We start from the raw sequence: 25,796 nt of genomic DNA on the forward strand, positions 1-25,796 counted from the left end.
ATTACGATAAACTCACAGCTATTTCGCGGCCCGGCAGTAATCCGCGGACCGGGGGTTGGGAACCCCTGCTCTACAGTACAGGTTAGCTCTGAGTGTTAGCGAGGCTTGCTAATGTAAACAAAGACGAGATTAAGTCCAAAACACGTCAGGCATTGTTTCTGATAGCAACTTTCTGTGGGTCCGCGCTGCCGATTTGACGTCAGATCGGCAGCAAATCTGTATCCGCTCGTTGTTCCCCCGTTTTTAAAAGATTTGGGTACGGAGGAAAAGAGAGAGGGTTTTATTTTCTGACGCTGCGTGAGTTCCCCGACGCACCGGGGACACATCTTTATGTAGAAAAGCCATCACAAAGTGCATTTTGCATGATAAAGAGGGACAGTTATACTTTTTGTTATACCTTAAATATCATGGCTATCGTCCATACCAGTGTATTGAAACACCCATAAGAACGTTATAATAGTAACAGTGGCGGCTGTTCAATAGGGCGCTATACTCCTCGGTGGAAAGTGGGTTTTATTTTCAAATTAAATTTCTATATATTTAAAATAAAAATTAACTAATTATCCTCAGAATGTATGTGTTTAAATGTACAATAATGTTTATATATTATATCTAAACTATTATTACAGTATGTTTCATTACCCTCTCTCGTCTGGGGCGCCCACTCTAGCGCAAACAAGGCATCAGAGCAAAGAGGAAAACATTAGTTTCTTTGTGCCTAAAATCTGCTGGGTCATATATTGCACCTCAAACCACAAATAAATCCTGAGTCACGGTCTCTTTACTTTACTTTACTAAAGGACTGTAAAACAAAGGATCTAATTCAGAAATCACAGTCTCAGTGTCTTACTGCTGCCTGCCACCCCCCATCGGCAGACCGACCAGACATCGACCACACTATTGATTTAAATTGGACCATAAAGAGGCCGATCAACGATCTCTAATAACATGATTTAATAGTTTGCCTAACTGACCATCATAACTGGGCTCCTTGTAGATAAAAAAAAGGGCTGGTATTATAAATATGTTGATGTAAAATATGTAAAATCCATTCAAATGACAGCGAGTGTTTTCACCCAAAAGGGGCGTGGTCTTGCATAGAGGGAAAGTACCCAGATCGTTGCTCTCATCTATTTAGATGTAACTACTAGAAGTCATCATCTGGGGTTATTTTTCAAATGTTTCTTCTGGTGGGGCATGTCTAAATGTAAAACAATAGTATGGTATGTCTGATAAGGCAAGTGTGAAAGAAATTATAATATAGTATGTCAAACATTTCATGAAAGAAGTAACAAAATACAAGAATCCTACAAAAAATAAAAAAGGCGTCCAAGAGTTGAATACTTTATTGAGACCTCTAGATTAAATACACACTGTATTTGTTGAGTTAAACTTATTTTTGCACCTTTAAGCACACAGTCATTTCCTCCTACAGTAGTGAGGCATTCATAGAACCATATGAAAAGCCAGACATATATTCTATCTAGAAAACACAAAGTGTCTCACAATCTTAACCCTCAAAAGTTTCCAGGATGTCTCAGTGTGTAGAGAGCCAATCCAACGGCAGCATTACATTCCAACTAGCAATAGATCTTTGCAGAACTCCTGGCGAAAAACAAAAAACAATATAATAAGAAATGAAAACCAAATATGGTAAAATACAAATGCATGAACACAAGCTTTAATACAATGTGTTTCTTCAAAAGGTATATTCATAAATAACACTCACCGTAGGTAATTTAGCCCAATTGCAACCTGAAAACATGGAGAGAAAAGAACAACACTGAAAATGTGGAGCTGCTAAAGGCTCCAGGCTACATTAGCCACTATCAACAAATAAACATTAAAATGACTGATTTAACTCTGCGGCTGAGTTGCTTTGTGGGTAATGTAGGCAAGTGTTGACTGTGAATTTGATGGTGTCACTTGAGTACAAAGCCAAAACTGTGAAATTATCTTTGAAATAAATTGTTTTTGGGATTCGAGAGATCAACTTCATTTGCTTATGGTAAACATGTAGCTAGCAGGGGTTAGCTTCTCTTAGCAGGAAGTCAACCGAGGTGGGAGGTAACTAAGTACATTTACTCAAGTACTGTACTTCAGTACAACTTACTACTGGATACTTTTATTCTACTTGAGTATTTCCATTGTATGCTACTTTGTACTTCTACTCCACTACACATATTTGTAGTTACTGTGCAGATGTGGATGAATGATGTGAAATATAATCAAGTGTTGAATCAGACTTTAGTTCCACCTGGAGTAAATCCACCAGCTACCCTGCAGAATACAAAGTCATTCAAACTAGCTGCACCTTCACCAGCTTTGAGAACACTTTCATCAGGGTCGGCTCCAGAACAAATCGAATGGGGGGGCAAGCATTTACCAAGGGGGGGCACACACTGCCGTCAACAACCAACACACAAACACCAACGCAACTTCAATTTAAAAAAACATGCTGTAAAGTGTCTTTCACACACATTTCAGGGGTGTAGTGCTATTGTATAGCGCACCTATGACTTCTGCATACATGCACGGTTGTGGCACGACCACCAAAACAGAAACATATAAGGACATAGGCCACCATATAAAAAGTGTGCAAATGTATTTAGTATCCTATCCATGTGAACATGTTTTAGGTGGGGGTGGACCTAACCTCCTCTAGGAGGGCATGCTCCCCCGGGAAGATTATTTTTAAAATATTGAAGTTAAATGCATCAATCTGGTGCACTTTGAGAGCAAAATGAAGAGATCTATGGATAGCCTACATCTCTCAGCATCCATATGAAACAGAACTGTACACAAATGTACTTTTTCTTTATGGATATTTTGCTAATCACTCCCCTTTTAAACTGTATTCTTGTGTTACTGTCCTATAGTAGGTCATACCCGTTTTTTATTTATTCTCTTATTCTTTAATAACTATAATGATCATATAAAGGTATTCCTCGCAAATACTTGTTTACATAAATAGTGACCAAACCGTTTGAGACCCACTGAGATAACCTACACTAAAGTTAACTATCTAAACACTGAGAGAGTCCTTACCTCACTGAGCTGAGGTTATACGATCCTCTCAGTCTGACAGGAGAGGACTCTCCTCCACCTTGGTGTAGAAACAGCTCTTTATATCCGTTAGCATAGTTAGCTAACCAGATGCTAACAACAACATTCCACGTTACCACTCGCGCACTCACAAAATGCGCTCGTGCCACACACACACAGAGCCGAGCTTGAATGAAACACAGAGACCCAGAAGTAGGCTACTTGTACTGTAGGCCTACTATATCATATTATTTTCGATGGCTTACTGTATAATCAGTGTAACAGATGAACAGATCGCGACTGGGCTTTCATCTAAACACACAGCCACGTAATGATAACAAAACAAAGGTCGGGGGTCATTGGTCAAGCAACACACCAATCAGAGAGCAGCAGTGAGCACACCTCAGGCTGTGTTTTATATTTGTATTCTTTATTTCTTATGTATTTCACACAAAAAACCTTTAGTGGAAACGTTTTCACTGATATGATTAAAAAAAAAAAAAAACCCGGCAAAGTGGCAAGGCTTGCCCACCCTGCTTTGGGGGGGCACAGTGACTCATTTGGGGGGGCATGGCCCGCGAATGACCCCCCATGACGCCGACCCTGACTTTCATGATCAATCATTATAAAACATATCATATATATTATTCTGAAATGGACCAATCTGCACAAAGACTACTTTTACTGTCGCTACTTTCACTATATTTAGATGAGAATACTTTTCTACTTTCACTTGAGGAACATTTTGAATGCAGGACTTTTACTGTAACAGAGTATTCCTACACTCTGGTACTTCTACTTTTACTCAAGTACGATATTTAAGTACTTCTCCCACCTCAGGAAGTCAATACTATCTGTTTAACTGTCTGGCAACCATTGCGAATGTAATCAGGCCATTAAGAAGCCGTCATCAGCTGTTTCCAATGTAAAGCAGATGGGCGACTGTAGCTACGAGTGCGGTCTTCTTTCAACCAGAAGGTCGTGAGTTCGATCCCAGCCCATGTAGTCAACATGTCGATGAATCCTTGAGCAAGATACTTGCAGTATAGACTGCAGTATCTTTAGGGGTGTGGTCTTGCTCGGTTAATGAATAATTATAATCAAAACATATATTATTCTGAAATGGACAAATCTGCAGAATGATTACTTTTACTTTTGGTACTTTAACTATATTTTGATGCCAACAGCTTTGTACTTTTTCTTGAAGAACATTTTAAATGCAGGACTTGTACTTTTACTCAAGTACAAGATCTGCTACTTCCCCCACCTCTGGAAGTCAATACTATCTGCTTAACTGTCTGGCAACCATTGCGAATGTTATCAGGCCTTTAAGAAGCCGTCATCAGCTGTTTCCAATGTAAGGCTTCAACAGGGGCACACTGCACCCTCACACAGCCAACACTATGAACGTTTTACAGATGTATACATTTTAGCTACGTTAGATTGAGGTACCAAAAGTATGTGGTTATGTTTAGGAAAAGTATCATGTTTTGGGTTCAAATAAGTGTGCCTTCGTTTTATATACATAACTATTACGTTTTTTATGTAAATTATGTCTGTGAGGTTGATTTGGTTTAGAAATGTCCATACAAAACATTGTGACATGGACTCGAGTTGGACTTGTTAAAGACTTGTGACCTGAATGGAGGCATGTCTAAATTAATGAATTACATTTTTGATCATTCAAAATAGTTGATGTTTTTTGTGTTTATGAGACTGTATACCTGCAGTATAGAGTGCAGTAGCCTATATTTGGGGGTGTGGTCTTACTCGGGACTTGACCAAAAAGCAAAAAAACTTGCTTGGGTATTCGACTAAATTACTTAGTTGTTGCTTTCCGTAAGCAATAGGAGCTTTCACACCAAGTACTTTGCCGTACTTAGTTCATCAGAACTAAAGAGCAGATCGCGTTCACACCGGAATAAGTCCCTGAGGGAGGATTAGTCAAATAAAGCCGCTGACGTCACTTCTTCTTCTTCTGCTTTGGGTTTACTGGCAGGCCGTAAACCACTTCACGGCGTATACTGCCACCCGAAGTCCCCGGCCGGAAGTCCCCGGAGTTGGGGACTGGCTTCAGTAGAAGCTGCTGGGACTCCCAGCAGCTTCTACTGAAGCCTTCCGAGTAAATCGCCAGAACACCGACACCTCCTCATCTCCACCGCTCCCATGTTCTCTTTTGTGTTGCCATAAGTTATTCTCTCTGCATTTGGGCGCTGGGCGAATGCTAATGCTAATGCGATGATAATAAAATGGCGGCTTCACAAAACCTTTTGGGAGTTTTATGGGGCGTGGTTTGCAATCCGCCCAGCCAATCAGAAATGGGAACCTTTTTCTCCCATGAAACTACCTGCTCTCTAGCAGGGGGTGCAAAGCATAGATATATGTTGGAAAGGTTCTCATGAACTAAGTTCTAGTTCCGGATTTGTTTGGTGTGAACGCACATTTTCAGAACTATATCGGAACTAAAGTGGGAAAAGTACTGCAGTGTGAAAGCACCAAACGTCTTTTAAACAACAATGTTCAAAAATATTTTAATGGCATTGAATATGTAACAAGCTTTAAATTATACTTACATTCAGAAAACGTAACTTTCCCACGAGTGCACCGGGATTCAGAAAAATGATCAAAAAACCTGCCATGCCTGGAACATTCCAAATTCTCTACTTCACCATCATTTATAAGTCTGACTCCAACAGATTTTACGTGATCAAGTTCATCAGTGTCCACAGAACAGTAGGCGGCTGGAAAAAGAAACAACACATTTATTTACACAGCCAAGTTCTCTGAATGTTAGAGTGGACTGGTTTTTACCTTTGCAGGTGGGTGCTTCGGACCACGTGCCATCGCTGTAACATTCCACCATCTTCGGACCCACTAGTTCGTATTGAGCAGCGCATTGGTACCGCAAACTCATTCCAGTGTTTTCCACAACGTCACCGTTAGCAACCAGGGGGACAGTTCCACAGGTGTCGACTGAAATAGATTTAATTTTTTTGTTATTTCAGAAATAATTATTTCAAGATGCCATAGCAGAGTAAATCATCTCAAATGTAAAACCTTCTTTGTCATTTTAACCGTTGTTCATTTGTGTCAACCAGTACAATTATAATTTAAAACGTATTGTATACGAGGGTTATTATAATATCTAAAAGGAGAAAGGAATAAAATGTTGCTTTCAATTTCTTCATCCTTTTTGGAGCTGCTAAGATCCTGAAAGATAAAGCGGCCATTTCGCAATGGGATGTTGGTTTTAAGCATTTATTTTAGAAAGCCTAAACATTTTAGCTTTCTCAATTTTAAGGTAATTTGTTGTCTTCACAAGCAGATATATATATATATATATATATATATATATATATATAATTATATTCGACATTTCACAGATATAACAGTTCTATTACATTTCTCATACAAATCCAAGCCTACCTCCAGAGACAGGTTTCGTCACAGTGTGTCCCACACCTGCAGAACCACCATGTCCAGAAGGAGAAGAAGAAAAAAAAATACATACAATATGTTCACTTTTATGAATCAGAAAATATGGTGGTTTTCTTTGAACAAAAGTTCCAGCCTGTCCTCCGACAAAAAACGACCAAATAGGTCGATTGTTTAAACAGCTTAGATTACGACCCATAGCCACATTTTAAAGTGTAGCACCTCTAGTGGTCGTGTAAGAAACAACATGCTCCCGTTTATTCGTTTATTCACAAATAACCCTCTCTGAAAATCCTAAATTGTAGAATAGTTTGGCCATTAAAATGCTTTTTGATTAGATTTCTGACGAGAAGTGTATATTGTACTTTTAGAATCCACATCCAGTCGATGTGTAGGATCTATAGTTTGATAGATATTTACGAAGATGATCTGAGGTCTCGCCAGGATAACGTGTATATGCGGCAGCTTCCATGTAAAGTTAGCGTGGGTGAAAACAGTTTTTCCGGTCTCGAAGTTTTCATAATAAAACCGGATATATTCCCCTCACTGTCAAATGATTACACAGTGATACCTGCATTACTCATCCACTAAAAAACATACGTTTATCCTTGTTAATTACACAATATTGATTGGTTTAAATTGTGTACAATTATTTTGTGTTTTTAACCTTCGAATTCAGAGAAACAAATAGTTTTTTCGGAGTTTAGACACTGCAGTTTCCGAAGACACTACACTACCCAGAATCCCCAGCTATCGTTTGGGACTACAACATCCGCCTTGCTTTACAAACCCCGTGATTAGTCATCAAGCCCTGTGATTGGATGTTGGAGTGGGCGACAAGGTTACGCTGAGCGTCAACAGCTCTATGAAATGGAATGGAACCATGGCAGACTTTCCAAAACTGGAATTGGACGGGTCCAGCCCATACATCCATGGTCCAGCCCCCACCTATATTAATGGGTGAATTAATATACCCACATGACACCTAAGGTCAGAAGAGCTTTATTTAACAGCTGGTCTTATGTCTGTGACCCCTCCTGTTGTTCATTGATAAGCCTGAAACATGCACTTGTCAAGGTTCAGAGGCACATTTTGCAAATATGGCAGAATCCATCGATCATCTTAAGATAAGATAAGATATACTTTATTGATCCCAAGTTGGGAAATGTTTTTGTTACAGCAGCATACTACTTTGTTCTACTCCACTACAATTCAGAGGTTAACCTGGTATTTTTACTCCATGTATTTTAGTTACTTTGCAGATTCTGATTAATGATGTGAAATATAAACAACCCTTAAATCAGACATTAGTTACACCTGAGTCAAATTCAGGGAAGGTGATTGTCAAGTGCCAAAATAAACTATGCAATATATTGGACGTTAAGTACTTTGTCAGACTTCATATTTATCTGTGGATAACCCCAACGTTTTTTTCTTATTCAAAAGAAGACCTTAACTTAAAGTATTATCTAATGTTTAAATAAAGCCTTGTTAGTTGGTCTGTTTTGCACATCCTCCTGTTAATATCTTTGGACGTCCTGCACTAAACTGTTTTATTGTAGAGATCACTACAGTATCTTCTTGATATTTTCTATTTTGTATGTAGGCTACTCTTAATATTTAAATGTTTTCATCAAATAAAACGTATTCAACAACAAAATTCAATAACGTGCACTAGGCGGTGCGGGTTAAAAAACCAGTGGTGTAGTTAATAAAACATAATAATATCAAACATAATATGACTATTAACTTTATTGTGAAATTAAAACAGAACGGTAAAGGAAAATACAGTTTCAGTCTCTCGATTTGAAGCTTATGCATTGTACCATGAACCTGTATAGACCTATAACAGTCAACTGCATGAGGAGTTGGAAAGGTAGTAAATAATATCTTTAAAAACTACAAAAAAGTCCCTTTCTATCAGCTCTGCACCGTTATGGTGTAAATATAACCAATATACCAGAGCCATATAGACTGAGAGTTACGTCATCTCCGTTCACTCCAATGGACCACTTTTTTACAGCAATGGCGGATCGTGGAGCCTCTCAATCGTTCCCCGGAAGTTAGCGCCAAGGCTAGCAGAGCTGTAGAGTTGCAGCATAATAGACCGTTCGTGACGGACTTTTAAAGGTAAGAAGAAGTTTAAAGATTTATATTGCGGATATTATCAGAACATCTGAATCAAATTAACATGTGTATTAAAGGATGTCAGTGGATTATCCCTAAATTAGTAGATTTAGGGAACGTTTACAGATAACAGATTAAGCTAGGATACCGAAGCAAGTTAGCAACACACGTTGAACAGCCTTTTAATTGTAAATTCCGTTCTCTTAATGTCATTTGGTCCAACGTTGTTGAATTAGAGAAGGGGGCTTCTAAACGGGATTGTATGCGGGGGTGGAGGGAGTTAAATATTAGATAAATATAACTTTGGTGCGTGTAAGAGTGAGTGTTTTTAGCAGAGCTATATTGTGTCCTTGTGATTATGTTGATTATTACCTGTCTGTATAATGTTGCAGCTCAGCTGATTTTGGATTGATGGCAAAGGGAGAGGGACTTAAGTGAGAGTGAAAACACAAGGTAAGTTTAATACTACTGTTTTATATAAGTAAACACCTTATCTCCCCAAGGCAATTTCCCATCCAATAGGTGTGCTATATAGGTGTGTATAACCCTTTCTCCTGTCTGTTACTCCCTCTTTCAGCACAAGAACCAGAGGGGGATTCAATGGAGCCTGAATACCTGCACTGAGACCCTCACCCTGCACCCTGAGTCTCAACTCTGTGTTTTTCAAGCCTTTCCCTGTTTTTTTGTATTAAACAAAACATTAAGCTTTCCCAATGGTGTGGTTTTCGTTTTGTGAAAAAGTGCAAATGCAGTGTTTGTATATAATTACATCACATATTTTTTTGCTGTTGGTCGTGAAATTGCTCCTGCTTACTTGAGCCAGCCATTTTTTCCTCCGCTGTGTGTCAGTGGGGAAGCCGTACATTCGTACTCCTTTCTCGGAGCGATTTGAGCATCCCCAGGCAGCACAGCAAACCATGGTGGCGACTAGGAGGCAGCACGGCAAACCAGGACAACACGGAGAAAAAGGCACAGACCAACTGCATGATATGCTATTCAATGTTTATTGAATTCCATGTATTTGCAATGGATGTTCAATCATCATCATGCTGCTGCTGCTGCTAGTCCTTTGATAGTCACCTGTCGGTCTCCTGTCCTTTCTGAAAGCCATAAAGATGACATTAGTCATTTAGATAACTTGTGTCCTCAATTACCATGGTTACTGAAACTACCATGAATTTAAGAAAATGGTAGACATTAATCTAATCTGAATTTTAAAGCATTACTTTAGATCCCCTCCCTCTAAATATATCAATAAACATTAGAAAGTGATGCTCCTGACTACCATACAAGTTTAAGAAGATAATATTGGTTTTAAAGAATTCAAAGCTATAAATAAACAGCAACAGGCTCTTTAACCAAGGCACTGTTAGCCTAACATGTAAACTAGTTGTTCACACTAATCCTAATATTATCACTTAATATTAGCAAATTCTATTTTATTTTTTAAAACATATTGATGTAAATACATACACATATCGATTTGTTGTATAAATATTGCAAATCAAAACCTTTATTCACTAATAATTACCAACAATCGTAGTTCTATCTCCTGTTATCAATGCATTCACATTACCCGCCATGAACTTCCGGGGAACGATCCTCTTCTACATGAACCACGTGACGATAACCGTTTTTGGGCTTCCGTTGTCGTAACTCTTCTATCTATATGGCGCTGCTATCTACCAATTGGATCAAATATAAAAGTCAGCCGAATTAGTGTTGATACTGTAAGGTACGGAAGAGGATTAGGGCCACATAAAAAAAATTTTTGTGAGGATTTAAAAAAAATAAATAATAATTTTTGTTCTGAGAAAAAAGTCAGAATTCTGACTTTTTTCTCAGAATTCTGACTTTTTTCTCAGAACAAAAAAACATTTTTTTTTTTGGGAGAAAAAAAATCAGAATTCTGACTTTAATCTCAGAATTCTGACTTTAATCTCAGAATTCTGACTTTTTTCTCAGAACAAAAAAAAAACATTTTATTTGGGAGAAAAAAGTCAGAAATACCGGTAACTGTAGAACCAGCTTCACTGCGATTTACACATTGCAGATGGTTGTAAAATGACTTATTATGGTTTCCTCTTGGACCCCTCTGGCACGCAGAAATGCACTCACGTCCTCCATTGTTGCCTACTGCAATGTGTAAATCGCAGTGAAGCTGGTTCTACAGTTACCGGTATTTCTGACTTTTTTCTCCCAAATAAAATGGTTTTTTTTGTTCTGAGAAAAAAGTCAGAATTCTGAGATTAAAGTCAGAATTCTGAGATTAAAGTCAGAATTCTGAGATTAAAGTCAGAATTCTGAGATTAAAGTCTGAATTCTTACTTTTTTCTCAGAACAAAAAATAATAATATTTTTTTCTAAACCTCACAAAAAAATGTTTTATGTGGCCCTAATCCTCTTCCGTAGTAAGGAGACGTATTGTGTGAAAAGAAATGGAAGATGTTGTTTAATTGTTAATATATTTATGATACACGTCACGTATTCAGTTTTGGCGGCATTTCTTACAGTTTGTCAAAAGGTCTTCTGATCAGGGCTCTATAAATAAATATCCACGGCAGATATGTAATATTTAATGCAGCCGAACCGTGTATTACAATGCCGTTATGTGATGACTTCCAAAGAGAAAAGCAAGAACACTCGGAATAAAGTATTATTTTATTTAAAAAAAATCGTTTTTACGATTTCATATCGGATAAACACCAAATCCCGAGATGCATTGCGACGATGTTTTAGCCTATCAAAACCTCTGAAAAAAGAAAGGTGTCTCAGAATCGAAAGAGAAAAACCTATGGGAAAAACACAAAAGCATTGTACACAATTTAAACCAATAAATGTTGTATAATTAAGGATAAACTGATGTTTTTTAGTGGATGAGTACTGCAGATATCACTGTTAAATCATTTGATCATCTAAAAGTACAATATACACTTCTCGCTAGAAATCTAATCATAAAGTGTTTTAATGGCCAAACTATCCGACAATTTAGGATTTTACAGAGAGGGTTATTTGTGAATAAACGATCATCTGTAACGTTTGCATTCAACGGGAGCACTAGAGGGCGAAAACTTTCAAACGTAATTATTGGACGTATTAAGCGCTTGAACAATCGGCCCATTTGGTCGTATGAGTTGGAGGACTTGTTGAAAAGTTCCCTGGTCTCTCACCAAAATGCAGTTTTGGATTATTTATAGTTCTTGGTCTTTTTTACTACTTGAGGGCAGCAGAACAGCACTGGCATATTATCACCTTAAAATTGAATATGGTGGATTTGTTAGAAAAAAGTGGCCTATTTACACAGTCAGCTGACACAGAGCAACATGAACATTCATTTCAACAATTCTTAGCAGAGTATTTTTATTGTGGTAGTTCAATAAGAAATAGATAAATGCGCTAACAGTGAAAATAAAGAACGATTAGCAAGTTGACAAAAATGTGAACAATGCTGATTTACATTTTTCACTACACACGTTCACAGATACTCATCAAGTATGGGGGGAACGAGTCCTAAAACATGGAAATTAGTTAGCATTTTACCACTTGATGGGTTAGATTTTCACGTTTTGTCCTTTGACAAAAAATGCATCTGATATTACCCCACTAGCAGTGAATATCCAAAGCTTTTATGTCTCATAAAAATGGTGGTTGATAACAAGAGGCTAAATGCGACAACTGAAAGCCATCCCGCCGGACATTAGCCGCCTTTAGCTTAGCGGTTGTGACACGCAGCTATGCAACAGTGATGTAGCTTGTAGTTCTAGATGTAGTTTGTTTTTTACCGTTATCGTTTTACTTCTGGTGATTACATCTAGGCTTCCAAAATCACAAAGTGGTGTTAATATGTGGAGATTATCCTGCTGAACAAAAACGTCATCATCTTATTTTCTGCAATATTCCTAAATCCAATGGAAGAATTCCCATTGTTTTTGTTGAGGGAGCTCTTGCGATGTTACTTGCTTACAACAATACTTCATAACTGCACCCTTCTATTTGATGCAATGTCAATTTAAAGCAAAAAGTTAATGTATCAGTACTCCACCCTGTCTCCTTTAAAGGTCCCATGTCATGGCCATTTCCACTGATCATAATTCCATTGTTGAGGTCTACTAGAATAGATTTATATTGTGCAATTTTCCAAACTCACATTGGTTTCTCATCCAGCATCTCTGTAAACTACGTGTATTCACTGAATTTCACTCTCTGCCTTTAACGGCTCGTTGTAGCTCCAATAGCTCCAGCCCCCACCCTCCCTGTGAGCACAGTGTGCTCTGATTGGTCGGGACGTTGTGAATCGCGCTGAGCTCCGTGGAGGTGTGGTTTCCTTGTTTAACGATACACAGCGAAACACAGCCAAACTCATCCTGAGCACACACAAAGTCACAGCCGAAGTAAAAACAATAAGTGTGGCTTGATATTGAGTAAGAAAAAGGTTGATAAACACTGTGAGAATGGGTCTGCAGAGAGAATTAACGTAACGGCTCCACGGATTGGTCCATTTCGTTCCGGGTACGGATGACATCATGCGTACCCGGAAGAATCAAATGGACAATGACGTATCTCCAACGAGGCATTTTGGGGAGGTATTTTCTGTGTTAGAGTTTTACTCGCTACAGGGTGTACTTTGAGGGGTTTGACTCTGCAGACCGTTTACATGCATAAAAACCTTCATAACACAAGGGGACGGGTAACAACCGGAAAAGCATGACATGGGACCTTTAATGACAGCATATTGCACTGTTTTCACTTACTGCATGTTGGTCCTTCAGTCCAGTATCCAGAGATGCAAAAGATTGAGTCTTCTCCCTCTGCAGCATATCCATCTTCACACTTACACTGCAGTTGTGAGCTTTCAGGAAACATCTCCTGGTATCCCTTACCAATGATGACTGCATGGGGGATTTTAGGGGGATCACCACATGAGTCGGTACTCCCTGAAAATGAGGTTATTGTGTAAAGTGGATTTAAGATTTAGACACTGATTTGATTCTGGTAACTGATTTAAAAAAAAAAACGTAGACAGACTTACTTTCACAGATTGGCACAGAGGACCATGTTCCGTTTATACACTGCGCTTTGTTGTGACGGTCTTTGTGTTCATATCCTTCGTCACATCTTACCCTGATTTTGTCTCTATCCTCATACCAACCAACTGTGCTTGCATCATAGTTTCCATTTGGGATGGTCAGTGGCACACAGGCTTTTTCCTCTGAGTTGGAAAATAAATTGATACAATTTGAAATAAAGTGCAGCACACTACAGGTCCTATGCATTGTCCTTTATTCAGTGGACGTTAGGGCCCCCAAATACTTTATCAAGATCAACAATGAAGAAGAAGACATTATACCATCTTGACAGTCTTTTAATTTTTAAAATGCCATTATTTGAGTGAACAATATCTCTAAGGTTTTATTAAACCAAACATTATTGTTAAATGTAACCAGAACTGTGGTTCCGTGTATATATATTTATTTCATTGTTTTACATTAAATAAGTTCGGCACAAAATGAACCAGCATCATTCAGAAATGAAATAAAAAGGAATCTTTGCCAACTCTTTAAATGTTATGCTAAAATATGTGTGTGCCGCTGGGTTGTGTTGGTGTTTGTATAATTTATATCTGTTTGTTGGTGACATGTAACAAAAAGCTGACTAATGTACAACAAATGTGTCCTAAATCTCTCAAGTAAGTGTCATACAGGTACAAAAGCAGGACATTATCCTTTAAATCCCAATCAGAATGAAATGAAAATAAATCTTGCAGTACTGAAAGGTTTTTCCAAAAGGGATAATAAAAAAAAGAAAAGTATAACACTGTACACATGGTTTATGAATGTACTGCAGTAAGAACGTTCTGGAAACAGGTTATTGACATTGTATCTGAGATTATTGGAGTTCACATACCCTGTCTCCCAAATATTGTATTGTTGAATGACGATTCTTCTCTTGACCTACAGAAACATCAGAAAATGGTGCTTTTCGCTGGTCTAACAGCAGCCAAAAAAATAATAGTAATACGATGGAAACCCCCACATACTTTATTTATTAAGCAATAGATATCATCCTTCCATGACCTACTAATCTCAGAGCTGTCAATCGCTTCTATAAGGCTAAGGGGGAAACATTAGAGGCTATTCAAAGAGCTGCTGATCGGGTAACACCTTGGTGCAATTGTAGTTTATTAGGAGTTAATCGCAATTCAGCTTAAACAGATTAAATGTTATATGGAAAAAAATAAAGGTATGAATGTATTTTATGTGGATAAATTGTTAAATTGTTATGCTATAATATATATAATATATAGATGAACTCAGACGATTGCTAAAAAACATCAGGAAGGATTTTCTGTGAAATGGCAAGATGGGTGGGAAGAGGGGGGACGGGGTGCCATGGGAAAGGGATTCCCTATTTTTCTTTCTTTGTCTTTTCTTCTTCTTTTTGTATTGTCTATATTGTCTATATAATTTGTATTTGTATAAATCCCTTTTGTGAGGGCAAAAAAAACAACAATAAAAAGTTGGTCACAAAAAAAACACTGTACACAGAAAAACACAACGTAGAGTGGCTCATTTAAGCAAACCACCAGAAAAACTAAACGTACCTATACATTGGGGATTAGGAGACCAATTGCCATTTTGACACCTGCTGCTCCCCCACCAGCCCTTCACTGCTGGTTTAAATCCGTCATGACAGGCATAACTGATATGGGCTTCGTGATTATAAGCTGATTGTCCAGGGGAAAAAAACCCGCCATTCAGACTGGGAGCAGGACAAGGCTGAGCTGCACTTTGTGCTGAAATATAACGACAAACATAACTTTCAAATAACATATATCCAGACAAATTCAGAAGTGTCTAAGCAGAGTTGAATTCCCTTACCATGCAGCACTTGTGGATTCCAAACCAGGAGAAAAACTCCAAGATATCTCACGCACATTTTGTCAGGAATGAAATAATGAAGCCAAAAGGGTTTCAGTTAAGATCAGGACCAGTTAATAATTGTTGAGAGCAGTCAGCCAAAAAGCAAAGAAGTTAGGAAATAGTAAACATTCAGCTGAGTTACGGTCATCATGCTGTACACACAAACCGCCTCCGTGGACTTCAGTCGGATCAGTCGCATTTTACAAAAACACGTTTTTATCATTATCCTGCTGAATCATACCCCTTACTTATTTTGTGAAAAATGATTTGAAGTGAGCACTAGTTCTCTGTAATTTCCTGTTCAAGGACAGCAATTTGACTTTTATTATGGTCCAAGAGTTTATCAACTATAACTTCATTATCCGAATATTACATAATAATATACATTTTCCATTATCGGCCGGAGCATTGTCTTTACAGGATAATCCCATTTTATAAACACTAAAGCTGAACATTGTATCATCTAATGCAGTGGTTCCCAGCCTGGGGGGCGCAGGGGGGGCGCCAGGCCTCAGATGATTTGAGGCCAAATATCATATTTAGACTTTTTTTGTTTACATTTTTTTTTTTTTACATATAATTGTAACTCAATACATGATTGTCACTAAAAGCCTTGTCTCTTCATTACAATACAATATACAAAATAATTGATTAATTCATTTGAATACAAATTCAAGTTAGTAGCTATTAAAGGCATAAAAACACAAAAATGTATAATTTTTTCTTTGATAAAAATCTTTCTTCCGCCCGTAAAGTGTCCAAACCAGGCTTTGCGGGATAAGCGCATTTTTAAAACATAGTCATTGTCCATGCAGGTTTCAGTTGGATGATTTGTCACAGTTGCTCCGATCAGATCGGTCTCCTCCATTTAATAATAATAATAATAAATTATATTTATATAGCGCCTTTCAAGGGACCCAAGGTCGCTGTACATGGTGGACAAACAAAACAAACAGACAATCAACGGGCAAACCAGATAAAGAAATAAAGGAAGCCGGGGGACCAGAAAAGGGCCCGAAGGCCAGGGTGAACAGGTGTGTTTTTAGTGATGATTTGAAGATGTCCAGGGAGGCAGCATTACGGATCTCGGCAGGAAGTGCATTCCAGAGGGTGGGGGCCGCAACACTGAATGCCCTGTCACCAACAGTTCGGAGGCGAGAGCGGGGGATGGAGAGCAGGCCCGTGTGTGAGGACCGCAGACTCCGAGAGGGGGTGTAGGGATGGAGGAGGTCCGATAAGTACTGGGGGGCGAGGGTATGGAGGGACTTGTACGTGAGGATGAGTGTTTTGTACTGAATCCGGGACTTGACCGGCAGCCATTGTAGGTGGATGAGGGTGGGGGTGATGTGGTGCCATGGCTTGGTGTGGGTGAGAAGCCTGGCGGCAGAGTTCTGGACGTATTGGAGCCTATCCAGGGTTTAGATTATTTACGACTTTTGAATCCACATAAACACATCGGCAAAATCCAGTTTAATTTGAGCATGTGTTTTAAACAGTTTAATCCCTTTATGAATTGTTTCCACTTGCGCCGTCCTTTAATTTCTTCATTCAGCGGGAATCCAAATAAATGAATCCTGAGTCCAATAACCATCAAAGTCACTCCAATAGTGCTCCTTAATTACGCTTTCATCCTCCTTTAACAAAATACTTCACATTCATCCAGTTTGTGACAGTAGTTGTAGCATTTTTGAGACTTTTAAACTTGAATTACCGCTGTTGCGCCCCCCCCCCCCCTCCCTGAGTGTGTGTGTGTGGGGGGGCGGCCCTTCCAACAGGAGTCATTTGGGGGGGGTTCTTGGGAAAAAAGGTCGGGAACCACTGATCTAATGTACGGTATGACTAAATTACCTCCCTCTGCTCCCGGTGTGACTGGTTATGATTAAATAATAAGTAAAGTTATGATTCTGTCAATAAACCTTCAAGATGTGCACTTTTATATACGTGTTGGTTAGGCAGCTGAAGGCCCATCAACACAACAACACAGTTCAGATGCTAATTTGCCAGAAACACTGTAAATATTTATTGGAAAGTTGAGTTTTCTGTTTTGAAAATGTGTTTTGTTGTGACACCATGACAACAAGGAAGCTCACTAAAGAACATTACTCATATAATAAATCCATGCACACAAAGGGAGATGTGTTTGATGCTAAATGTTTTTTTGCTTAAACGACAGAGGAAGAAGATGAAGAAGACCCTTTATTTATCCCCACTCAGATTTTTCTTATACACGCACGCACGTACGCACGCACGCACACACACACACACACGTATTTAGGTGCACATGAGCATGCATTTTTGTGTTGTACAAGACGCAGTACAAATACACACAGGTGAACACAAGTGCATGCATTTTGGAGAGGTCCAGAGCGGAGAAGCAGCAAGTCAGTCCTGTGCCAGGGAGCAGTTGGGGGTTCGATGCCTTGCTCAAGGGCACGTCAGCAGGGCCCAGGAGGTGAACTGGCATCTCTCCAGCTATTAGTCCACTCCGTGCTTTATTTGGTCCAACTGGGACATGGACCGGTGACCCTGCGGTTCCAAGGCCAAGTCCTTACAGACTGAGCCACTGCCGCCATGTTATAGGTTTTAACTGGCCTCCTCTCACTTTGCAATTTAAGAAATACATAACAAAATGATAAACAATTACAAATAAAATACATTTAATAACTAAATAACAAGCCATGAATAAATAATAAAAACAATTGATTTAGAGTAACTTATAGGTGCTCTGAGATGCCCTGTCACAAATCATTTGCTTTCTGCTTCAAAGCTTACAGATTTGCATTTTTTATTGATTTTAATTTCTTTATTCTTTAAAACTAAAGACACATTTAAAATGCATTTGTGCACATGGAGATCCAGCAGAAGCCTTCCAGAGTTGAAGATGGACCTAAAAGCAGACTATAAGACCGTGACTTCATGATCACGTGACTAAGAGCTCATCTGGACCATGATTATGCATCTATGTTTGCTTCATATGAATGTTGTTGAGGAATGTTTTGCTTAGGTATTCAACCTTTGACACAGATCATCATTTTCTCCTTTTACTGTCTCCTTTCCCACGGCACAGGTCTACGGCCTTGGGTATTGCTGCTATCTCTCTTAAGGAGGAGCAGCTTGGGCGCATTGTTGTTGCCAGCTTGTGACCGAGCACAAGCTGACATGAGATAGTTTACTGTTCAGGGACATCTAGAAGCCCTTCTTTTTAGGAACGTGGGTTTTCTGGCACACATTCTTTTCTATGGACGACAGCTCTAGTTAGATTCAGGGTCCATATTTGTTTAGTCTCGCTGATATAGAATGTTGCTTATTACACTCCAAACTAGTTAAAACCTGGAACTACAGGAGGGCTCTTCAGAATTGATTGTGGCAGCTCTACCGTGTGGTCAACTCGTGGCCCGTGACATGTCTTGTGAATTCTCCGGCCGAAGCTCCAAATAAACCGTCAGTGTTTGCCTTCAAAGCTCCAGCTCTCCTCGTGTCTCTCTGAGTCCTGACTCCAATTGCTTCAGAAGTTTCCCCCACAAATGTGTCCTTACAAAGGGTCCATCCTTTGACCTGTCTGTGTTTTTGTTATTTCACAACACTGACCTCTGATCACAGTCTTCCGGGTAATCAATTTGAAATGTGGACTGTAAACAATATCATGGACTTTGTGGAAAACATTGTCTTGAGCAATCCAATGAATCATTTTGGGGCTAAACACAGACCTGTGTTTTATGTAGAACATTCACCCTCCTCTTACGTCCATTCACTGCAGTGTGTACAATTGCAGTGAAACAAATGAAGCTGTACAGACTGTTGATATCAATCCTTATTAAAGATGCTTTTGTAAAACGTGACTGATCTGACTGCAGTACACAGAGCCTGTTTGTAAGTACTGTCCATACCTGCCAACCCTACCGATTTGGGCGGTAGTCTACCGCTTTTGACATGTTTCTACCGCCTACCGACTTAGCTGGCTTTCCCTACTGATTTTCAATCTTCCCAAACTATAACAAATAAAAATGACTCTACATAGACACTGGACTCGACTTTTGGCGGACACCGTTTGCAGCGTGTCTGTGATCCCATCACACAAAAGAGGCTTCTCAATACTCAAATTTCCCCTCCTCGACTCCTCGGTCCTCCGGTAGTGACCCGGAAATTAATTTCAGCGCGCCATTTTGAAGGACATCTAATTTCTCTAAATGCACACCGTCACCAAGGATCGAGGCTCTCTGGAGGAGCTATAACCGAGGATACACTGATGGTTCGTCCACGGCTCCTGCATTTCCGGGAACGGTGGAGGCTTGACGCACGGCCGGACTTATCTCAGCCAATCACAGCTCTGTATGCATCCCCTGGATATTATTTTAGAAACTGCTTTCATCGCGTCACGATAGAGTCTTCTCAATTCTTAAATTTCCCCTCCTCGACTCCCCTCCTCGACTCCTATCCTCGAGACTTGGTGCCGCCCACAGGAGATGCGAGCGGAGGAGCCGAGGAGGGGAACCGAGGAGAGAGGAAGGGAAGCAGCAGGCGGTTAGAGAAATGAAAACTCCTCTCCTCTGAGCGGTCATTTTAAAGAGACGTCCATTAATGATGACAGGAGGCACAGCAGCCCTCTGTCTGATGGACAGATGTGTTCATGACCACTTATATATTTACTTTGATTCATTCACAGTGCGGTATAATGAGACAATAACAGGCTACAGATGCGGACACACACATACACACACACATATGTATATAAATATATACAATTTCAGAATCAAACAAGTATGAGAGCACTCTCATAATAACGTAACACAATCAAACCTACTAATAATATCCAAGGGATGCATGCAGAGCTGTCATTGGCTGAGATAAGTCCGGCCGTGCGTCACGCCTCCACCGTTCCCGGAAATGCATCCGTGGAGGACCCATCAGTGTATCCTCGGTTATAGCTCCTCCAGAGAGCCTCCTCGACGCTCGATGCTCGGTCCTCGAAGTGCATTTTAACTTTCAACATGGCGTGCTGAAATTCATTTCCGGGTCACTACGGGAGGACCGAGGAGTCGAGGAGGGGACATTTGAGTATTGAGAAACCTCTAGTGTCTCAACTGAAAGAGGACCACAAACACACACACAAAATATAATACAATTTTGAGATTTGGGGATATTTATCTTCCATTCTTTCACTTTTTCTGACATTCTCAACACCAAGCATGTTGTTAATGTCTCTGTTTAGTGAACTACAGCAATCTGAAAGCCTGTACATTATTTATATCACACTTTATCAGTAGACAAATGCAGGAAATGACTTTTTTTAATGCAGTATTTTCTAATGTATGGCGCAACACAAAGATATTCCGCTCTGTGCAAACCTTTGACTCTATGTCAACAACATGAAACAAGAATATGAACCTGGCTTTATCCAATGTTCACACAAGAGTTCTACTTCCTGACACATCCTTCATCTACACTGTCTCAACTGAAAGAGGTCCAGAAACATGTTCCAAATATAATAAAATGTGGAGACTGTGGGATATTTATCTCCCATTCTTTTACTTTTCGGGCATTTTACAGACATGTCGTTGATGTCACCGTTTACCAAACTACCACTTTTTCTGAAAAATGCTTTAAATTATGCAATATATGTTAAATACATGGTTTATACATGTAATTACTGGGGTTCCATTTCTTCTGATTACCTCATTTGGGCGTGCACATTTGCCGCGCGCAAACCTCTTTTGGATTTGGAAAGGTTGGCATGTATGCTGTACTGTGACGGTAACTCAGCGGAGTGTTTACTATGTCTTCACTTCTCTTTGGGGGAATGCCCTAAACAATTATTAACTGGACTGAAAGACTTCACTCTGTTTTGTCTCTGTGATTTCATTGCTGACACCATGTGTGGGAGATATCTTGGATTTGTTCTCCTGGTTTGGATTCCACAAGTGCTGAATGGTAAGAAAATGTAATTCTACCACTTCGATGCACCCCTAATTCTTTGTCCTTTGATATGTACCTTTGTCTGATGTTTCATTTCAGCACTAAGTGCAGTTCAGTCCTGTGCTGTTCCCATTCTGAATGGAGGTTATTTCGTCCGTGAACTCTCAGATAACCCTACTGAAACAAAGCTCACTTACGCCTGTGATAACGGACGTAAACCAGCAGTGGAGGGCTGGTGGGCGACAAGCATATGTCAAAATGACAAATGGTCTCCTGCACTACAATGCATAGGTAAGAGTTTGGTTAATATCTTGCGTTTTAGTCAAAGTGGTCCTGAAATTATTTGTCTGCTGGAAAGGAATACATATTAATGTAACTCTTATACATACAAGAAGAAGTAGGTGGATGGATTCAATGAAATACAGAATATATCATCAGAATAAAATGTGTTTATGTTGCTGCGTAGTTAGATGCGAGATTTTCCAAGGGGCCGGTGTCTAACTTTAAAAAATAACTAATAATAATATGCTCACAAAGGAGTGACCACATGTTTTGTATCATACAAGGAGGACATATTACGCACATTTTCAGGTTCATTTGTATTCTGTGCCTCTACTGTGACCTGGGCAAGGCCAGGGATTTTGGGCCCCATGAAAAGATATCACATTGGTTACTTAAACATATTTTTCTGCACTGTAACTTTTATCCATGTATTTCTTCTTTTAATGTTTATTTTATTATCTTTTCTTTTTAATGACTGATTTTAAATGCCATTTTCTTAATCTCTTTCATTTTTTGTAAAGCACTTTGAATTGCCTTGTGTTGAAAAGTGCTATATAAATAAACTTGCCTTAATGTTCTAAAATAGTTTGGGCCCCTGTCAGATCCTGCTATTGTTTAACCTCTAAGTAATTACATTCAATATATTTTAGAATTGACAGGAATTATACAGATTATAATTAATTTCAATACATACATTTAAAAAATATGAGTATTTAAATAAAATCAAATAGATTTAAATGCTTAAAAATAAACTCTACCATGATTCATTTCTGTGAGTGCACGGGCCCTTAGAATCGTCCTAACTTTTCACCCCCTTACGGCGCCCCTGACTGTGACATGTCTCCATGCTTTAATGCGGAACCAATCGGGCTCTGGGGGCACAACTGGGGCTAAAAAGAAGAACCGGTTCCGAACCAGAAGAGCACTAGCACGGAGCTAGAACTGGTTTGGTTGGAAAGGGGTATTAGTGATGTGTCGCCCCTTAGCCTATAATGTACAATGTGTTGGAGTGCTATCCAATAGAAGGGCAAATGTTACATAGTGATGTCTATATGTTACTGAAGTAATCAAAGAAGTCAAATGGAGGTGTTTCAGGAGGGTGGGGTGTCATTAGTGTGTGGGAGAGAAACTCCCCCTATTTTTATATAGTCTTAAAGTTACAACCGGCCCTTTGAGTGCAACCATAATGCGAATGTGGCCCGCGATGAAATTTTGTTTGATACCCCTGGCCTAGTGGTTAAATCACGTTATATAAAGAGTACATACTTTCATAGGGGGAAAGTAGAAGGTCAATGATAGAAATATAGAATATAAAAAATCAAGAAGATACTGTAAGTGATCTCTACAATAAAACAGTTTAGTGCAGCATGTACAAAGATATTAATAGGAGGATGTGCAAAACAGAAAAACGAATTAACCTTTATTTAAGCAATAAAGAATACTTTAGGTTAAGGTCTTCTTTTGAATAAGAAAAAAGCTTTGGGGGTATCGATCTACAGATAAATATTAAGCCTGACAAAGTACTTAACGTCTAATATATTGCTTTCCTGCAATGTTAACTATGTTGAAGCACTTATTTTAACTGATATTATACACATTAATTATACTCTTATGTATGTAGATAGCATAAGAAATGTGCAGAATTTGACAGTTTAATTGTGGAGGTACACACATATATGGAGTGTGGATTGCTACATGGAGAGGTCCCAGTTCACCTCCTGCCCTGCCGTGGTGCCCTTGAGCAAGGCACCCGACATCCCCCTTCCCCCCTCACACCCATTGCTCCCCGGGCGCTGTACAATAGCTGCCCACTGCTCCTGGTGCTAGACTCCTGGTACTAAGATGGGTTAAATGCAGAGGCCACATTTCACTGTGTGTGCTGTGTGCTCTGCATGTGTGACCATTAAAGAGGGGTTCATCCCTCCCTATTCTTCTTAGATATTGATAGATGTCTTGTAATGCACTGTTGAGGAACCTGCGACCCAAGTTTTTAATTCATTGCATAACTACACCGTATTGATATGTCAATAAACCTTTGAAAATCTTGAAATCTTGAAAGGGATGTGCAAAATAGCAATTATATACAGTTTTTTATTAACTATTAGTAGAGAATAACGAGTAATGAATATACTTTATAGAGATCTGCAGATACATGTTTAGTCTTCTCAAGCACCAACTATCAAATATCTCTCCTGATTGTTGGCACTTGACAATCACCTTCCCTGAATTTTACTCAGGTGTAACTAAAGTCTGATTTAAGGGTTGTTTATATTCCACATCATTAATCAGAATCTGCAAAGTAACTCAAATAAATGTAGTGGAGTAAAAATACCAGGTTAACCTCTGAATTGTAGTGGAGTAGAATTACAAAGTAACAATACATTTCATGTTTTACATGCTGCTGTGTATTACTTGGGATCAATAAAGTATATCTTATCTTATCTTAAGATGATCGATGGCTACTGCCATATTTTCTAAATGTGCCTCTGAACCTTGACAAGTGCATGTTTCAAGGCTTATCAATTAACCACAGGAGGGGTCACAGACATGAGACCAGCTATTAAATAAAGCTCTTCTGACCTGAGCTGGCATGTGGGCATATTAACGCTGCCCATTATGGACACAAGCCATTTTCACCCATTTATTACATGTATGTTTTAAATGTGATAACACCACTGTGTTTCCTATCCACTAAACCTCCAGGGATGTACACAGTTTAATACTGGCAACTTCTAATTATGGGAAATACGAAAACATCTTTTAAAACTACAATTCCAAGTAGAGACGTGCCATATAGAGAACATGTTGCGAAAAGCAATAGCCAGCATGTGTAGTCCCGTTGTTAGGGCTGTACAAGGGCGTGGAATCAAATGCACGATGCAGAGACAAACAAAGTATCAAAATAAAGTGTTTTAATGTAGACAGGTCATAACACACTGAATACATAAAGCAACAAAACAAAAACTACTAATACACTAATCTAACTCTATGGACGATAACTCTGTGGACAATGACAAAAGGATCTTACGCTGGAAGGCTTGGAACACACAAGACAATCTGGCAACGAGACAGGGGAAGACGAGAACTATATATACTAGACAGACAACACCAGGTGAAGACAATTAGACAATCACAACCGTGGGAAAACAGACAAGGCAGGAAACGTACTTTAGACACATGAGGGTAGACAAGACTATCAAAATAAAACAGGAACCTATCTAAACACATAACATGAAACCTAAACTAGGGAACAATCTTAGCAGAGCCGTCTACGCACAACACCCGTTGGAGCCTGCACTGCCACTCCAACATCCAATCACAGAGCTTGAAGACTAATCACGGGATGTGTCAAGCAAAGCGGATGTTGTAGTCCCAAACGATAGCTGAGGATTATGGTTAGTGTAGTGTCTTCTCTTCGGCCATCCTAAACTCCGAAAAAACTATTTGTTTCTCCGAATTGAAGGTTAAAAACACAAAAGCATTGTACACAATTTAAACCAATCAATGTTGTGTAATTAACAAGGATAATCTGATGTTTTACTGAGTACTGCAGATTACTATGAAAACTTTGAGACCGGAAATACTGTTTTCCCCCCAAGCTGTTGCCTGGAAACCCAATTATGTTGATAGATAAGGCTGATAATGACTTTATTTTGAAATTCAGTTCCTGACGGACGGCAAAAAAGCCCGAGATTATAGAATTAAACAAATAAATAAAAACAAGGATAATTGTGTATTGTTGAGTAAATAACAGTGTGTTATTTAGAAAAGAATAACAAAGTCCTCACGGACGGCAAAAAAAGTTCTACATTATAGAATTGAATATAAAAACAATAATCGTGGTTTGATATTGAGTAAGAACATGTTTTTATGAACCACACAGCTTCCGGTCTTCCAAGATCCGACCGGACAAAAAGACGTGCTGCAGGCACGAAACACACTACCAATAGAAATACATTGCTTTTAAAATCGTTCTGTGTGACACGAAAAAAAGGGGAAAATCGCGGTCAACACGAATCAATAGATTACATTTCGTGACTATAACACGAAATGCCGTGAGACTAGGTTGTGTGA

At 39.1% G+C, this 25,796-nt stretch overlaps 2 protein-coding genes across 4 annotated transcripts in view; one reads left to right on the plus strand and one right to left on the minus strand.

Moving 5' to 3' along the window:
- Nucleotides 1–1,331: 1,331 nt before the first annotated feature.
- On the minus strand, nt 1,332–15,644 carry LOC117536051 (complement factor H-like). 2 transcript variants are annotated; one of them, XM_034200779.1, is made up of 9 exons: nt 15,486–15,644; nt 15,209–15,400; nt 13,637–13,816; nt 13,359–13,541; nt 6,472–6,507; nt 5,857–6,018; nt 5,619–5,786; nt 1,730–1,755; nt 1,332–1,605 (listed from the first exon to the last, which is right to left on the minus strand). In XM_034200779.1, exons 1-9 carry the CDS (start codon nt 15,541–15,543, stop codon nt 1,570–1,572), a joined length of 1,041 nt encoding a protein of 346 aa, XP_034056670.1. In that variant the 5' UTR covers nt 15,544–15,644; the 3' UTR covers nt 1,332–1,569. The 2 variants fall into 2 exon arrangements, with proteins under 2 accessions (XP_034056670.1, XP_034056671.1); XM_034200780.1 differs by lacking the exon at nt 6,472–6,507.
- Nucleotides 15,645–21,300: 5,656 nt separating this feature from the next.
- Nucleotides 21,301–25,796, plus strand: part of LOC117536050 (complement factor H-like) — a 30,616-nt gene continuing 26,120 nt past the window's right edge. Inside the window, exons 1-2 of one of the 2 annotated variants that reach the window (XM_034200778.1) lie at nt 21,301–21,455; nt 21,540–21,731. In XM_034200778.1, coding sequence (XP_034056669.1) covers nt 21,398–21,455; nt 21,540–21,731 — 250 coding nt within the window. In that variant the 5' untranslated portion in view covers nt 21,301–21,397. The remainder of the gene's footprint in view (nt 21,456–21,539; nt 21,732–25,796) is intronic. The other variant, XM_034200777.1, reaches the window with a different exon arrangement.

The sequence above is a fragment of the Gymnodraco acuticeps genome, unplaced genomic scaffold, assembly GCF_902827175.1.
Source record: "Gymnodraco acuticeps unplaced genomic scaffold, fGymAcu1.1, whole genome shotgun sequence".
NCBI classification, from domain to species: Eukaryota; Metazoa; Chordata; class Actinopteri; order Perciformes; family Bathydraconidae; genus Gymnodraco; species Gymnodraco acuticeps.

Coding starts and splice junctions, on each gene's coding strand:
- LOC117536051 (XM_034200779.1), bottom strand. CDS start 15,543: ATGTGCGTGAGATATCTTGGAGTTTTTCTCCTGGTTTGGAATCCACAA. Junction 13,542..13,636: donor CTCTGTGCCAATCTGTGAAA/GTAAGTCTGTCT, acceptor CCTCATTTTCAG/GGAGTACCGACTCATGTGGT. Junction 1,606..1,729: donor ATTGGGCTAAATTACCTACG/GTGAGTGTTATT, acceptor GTTTTTCGCCAG/GAGTTCTGCAAAGATCTATT.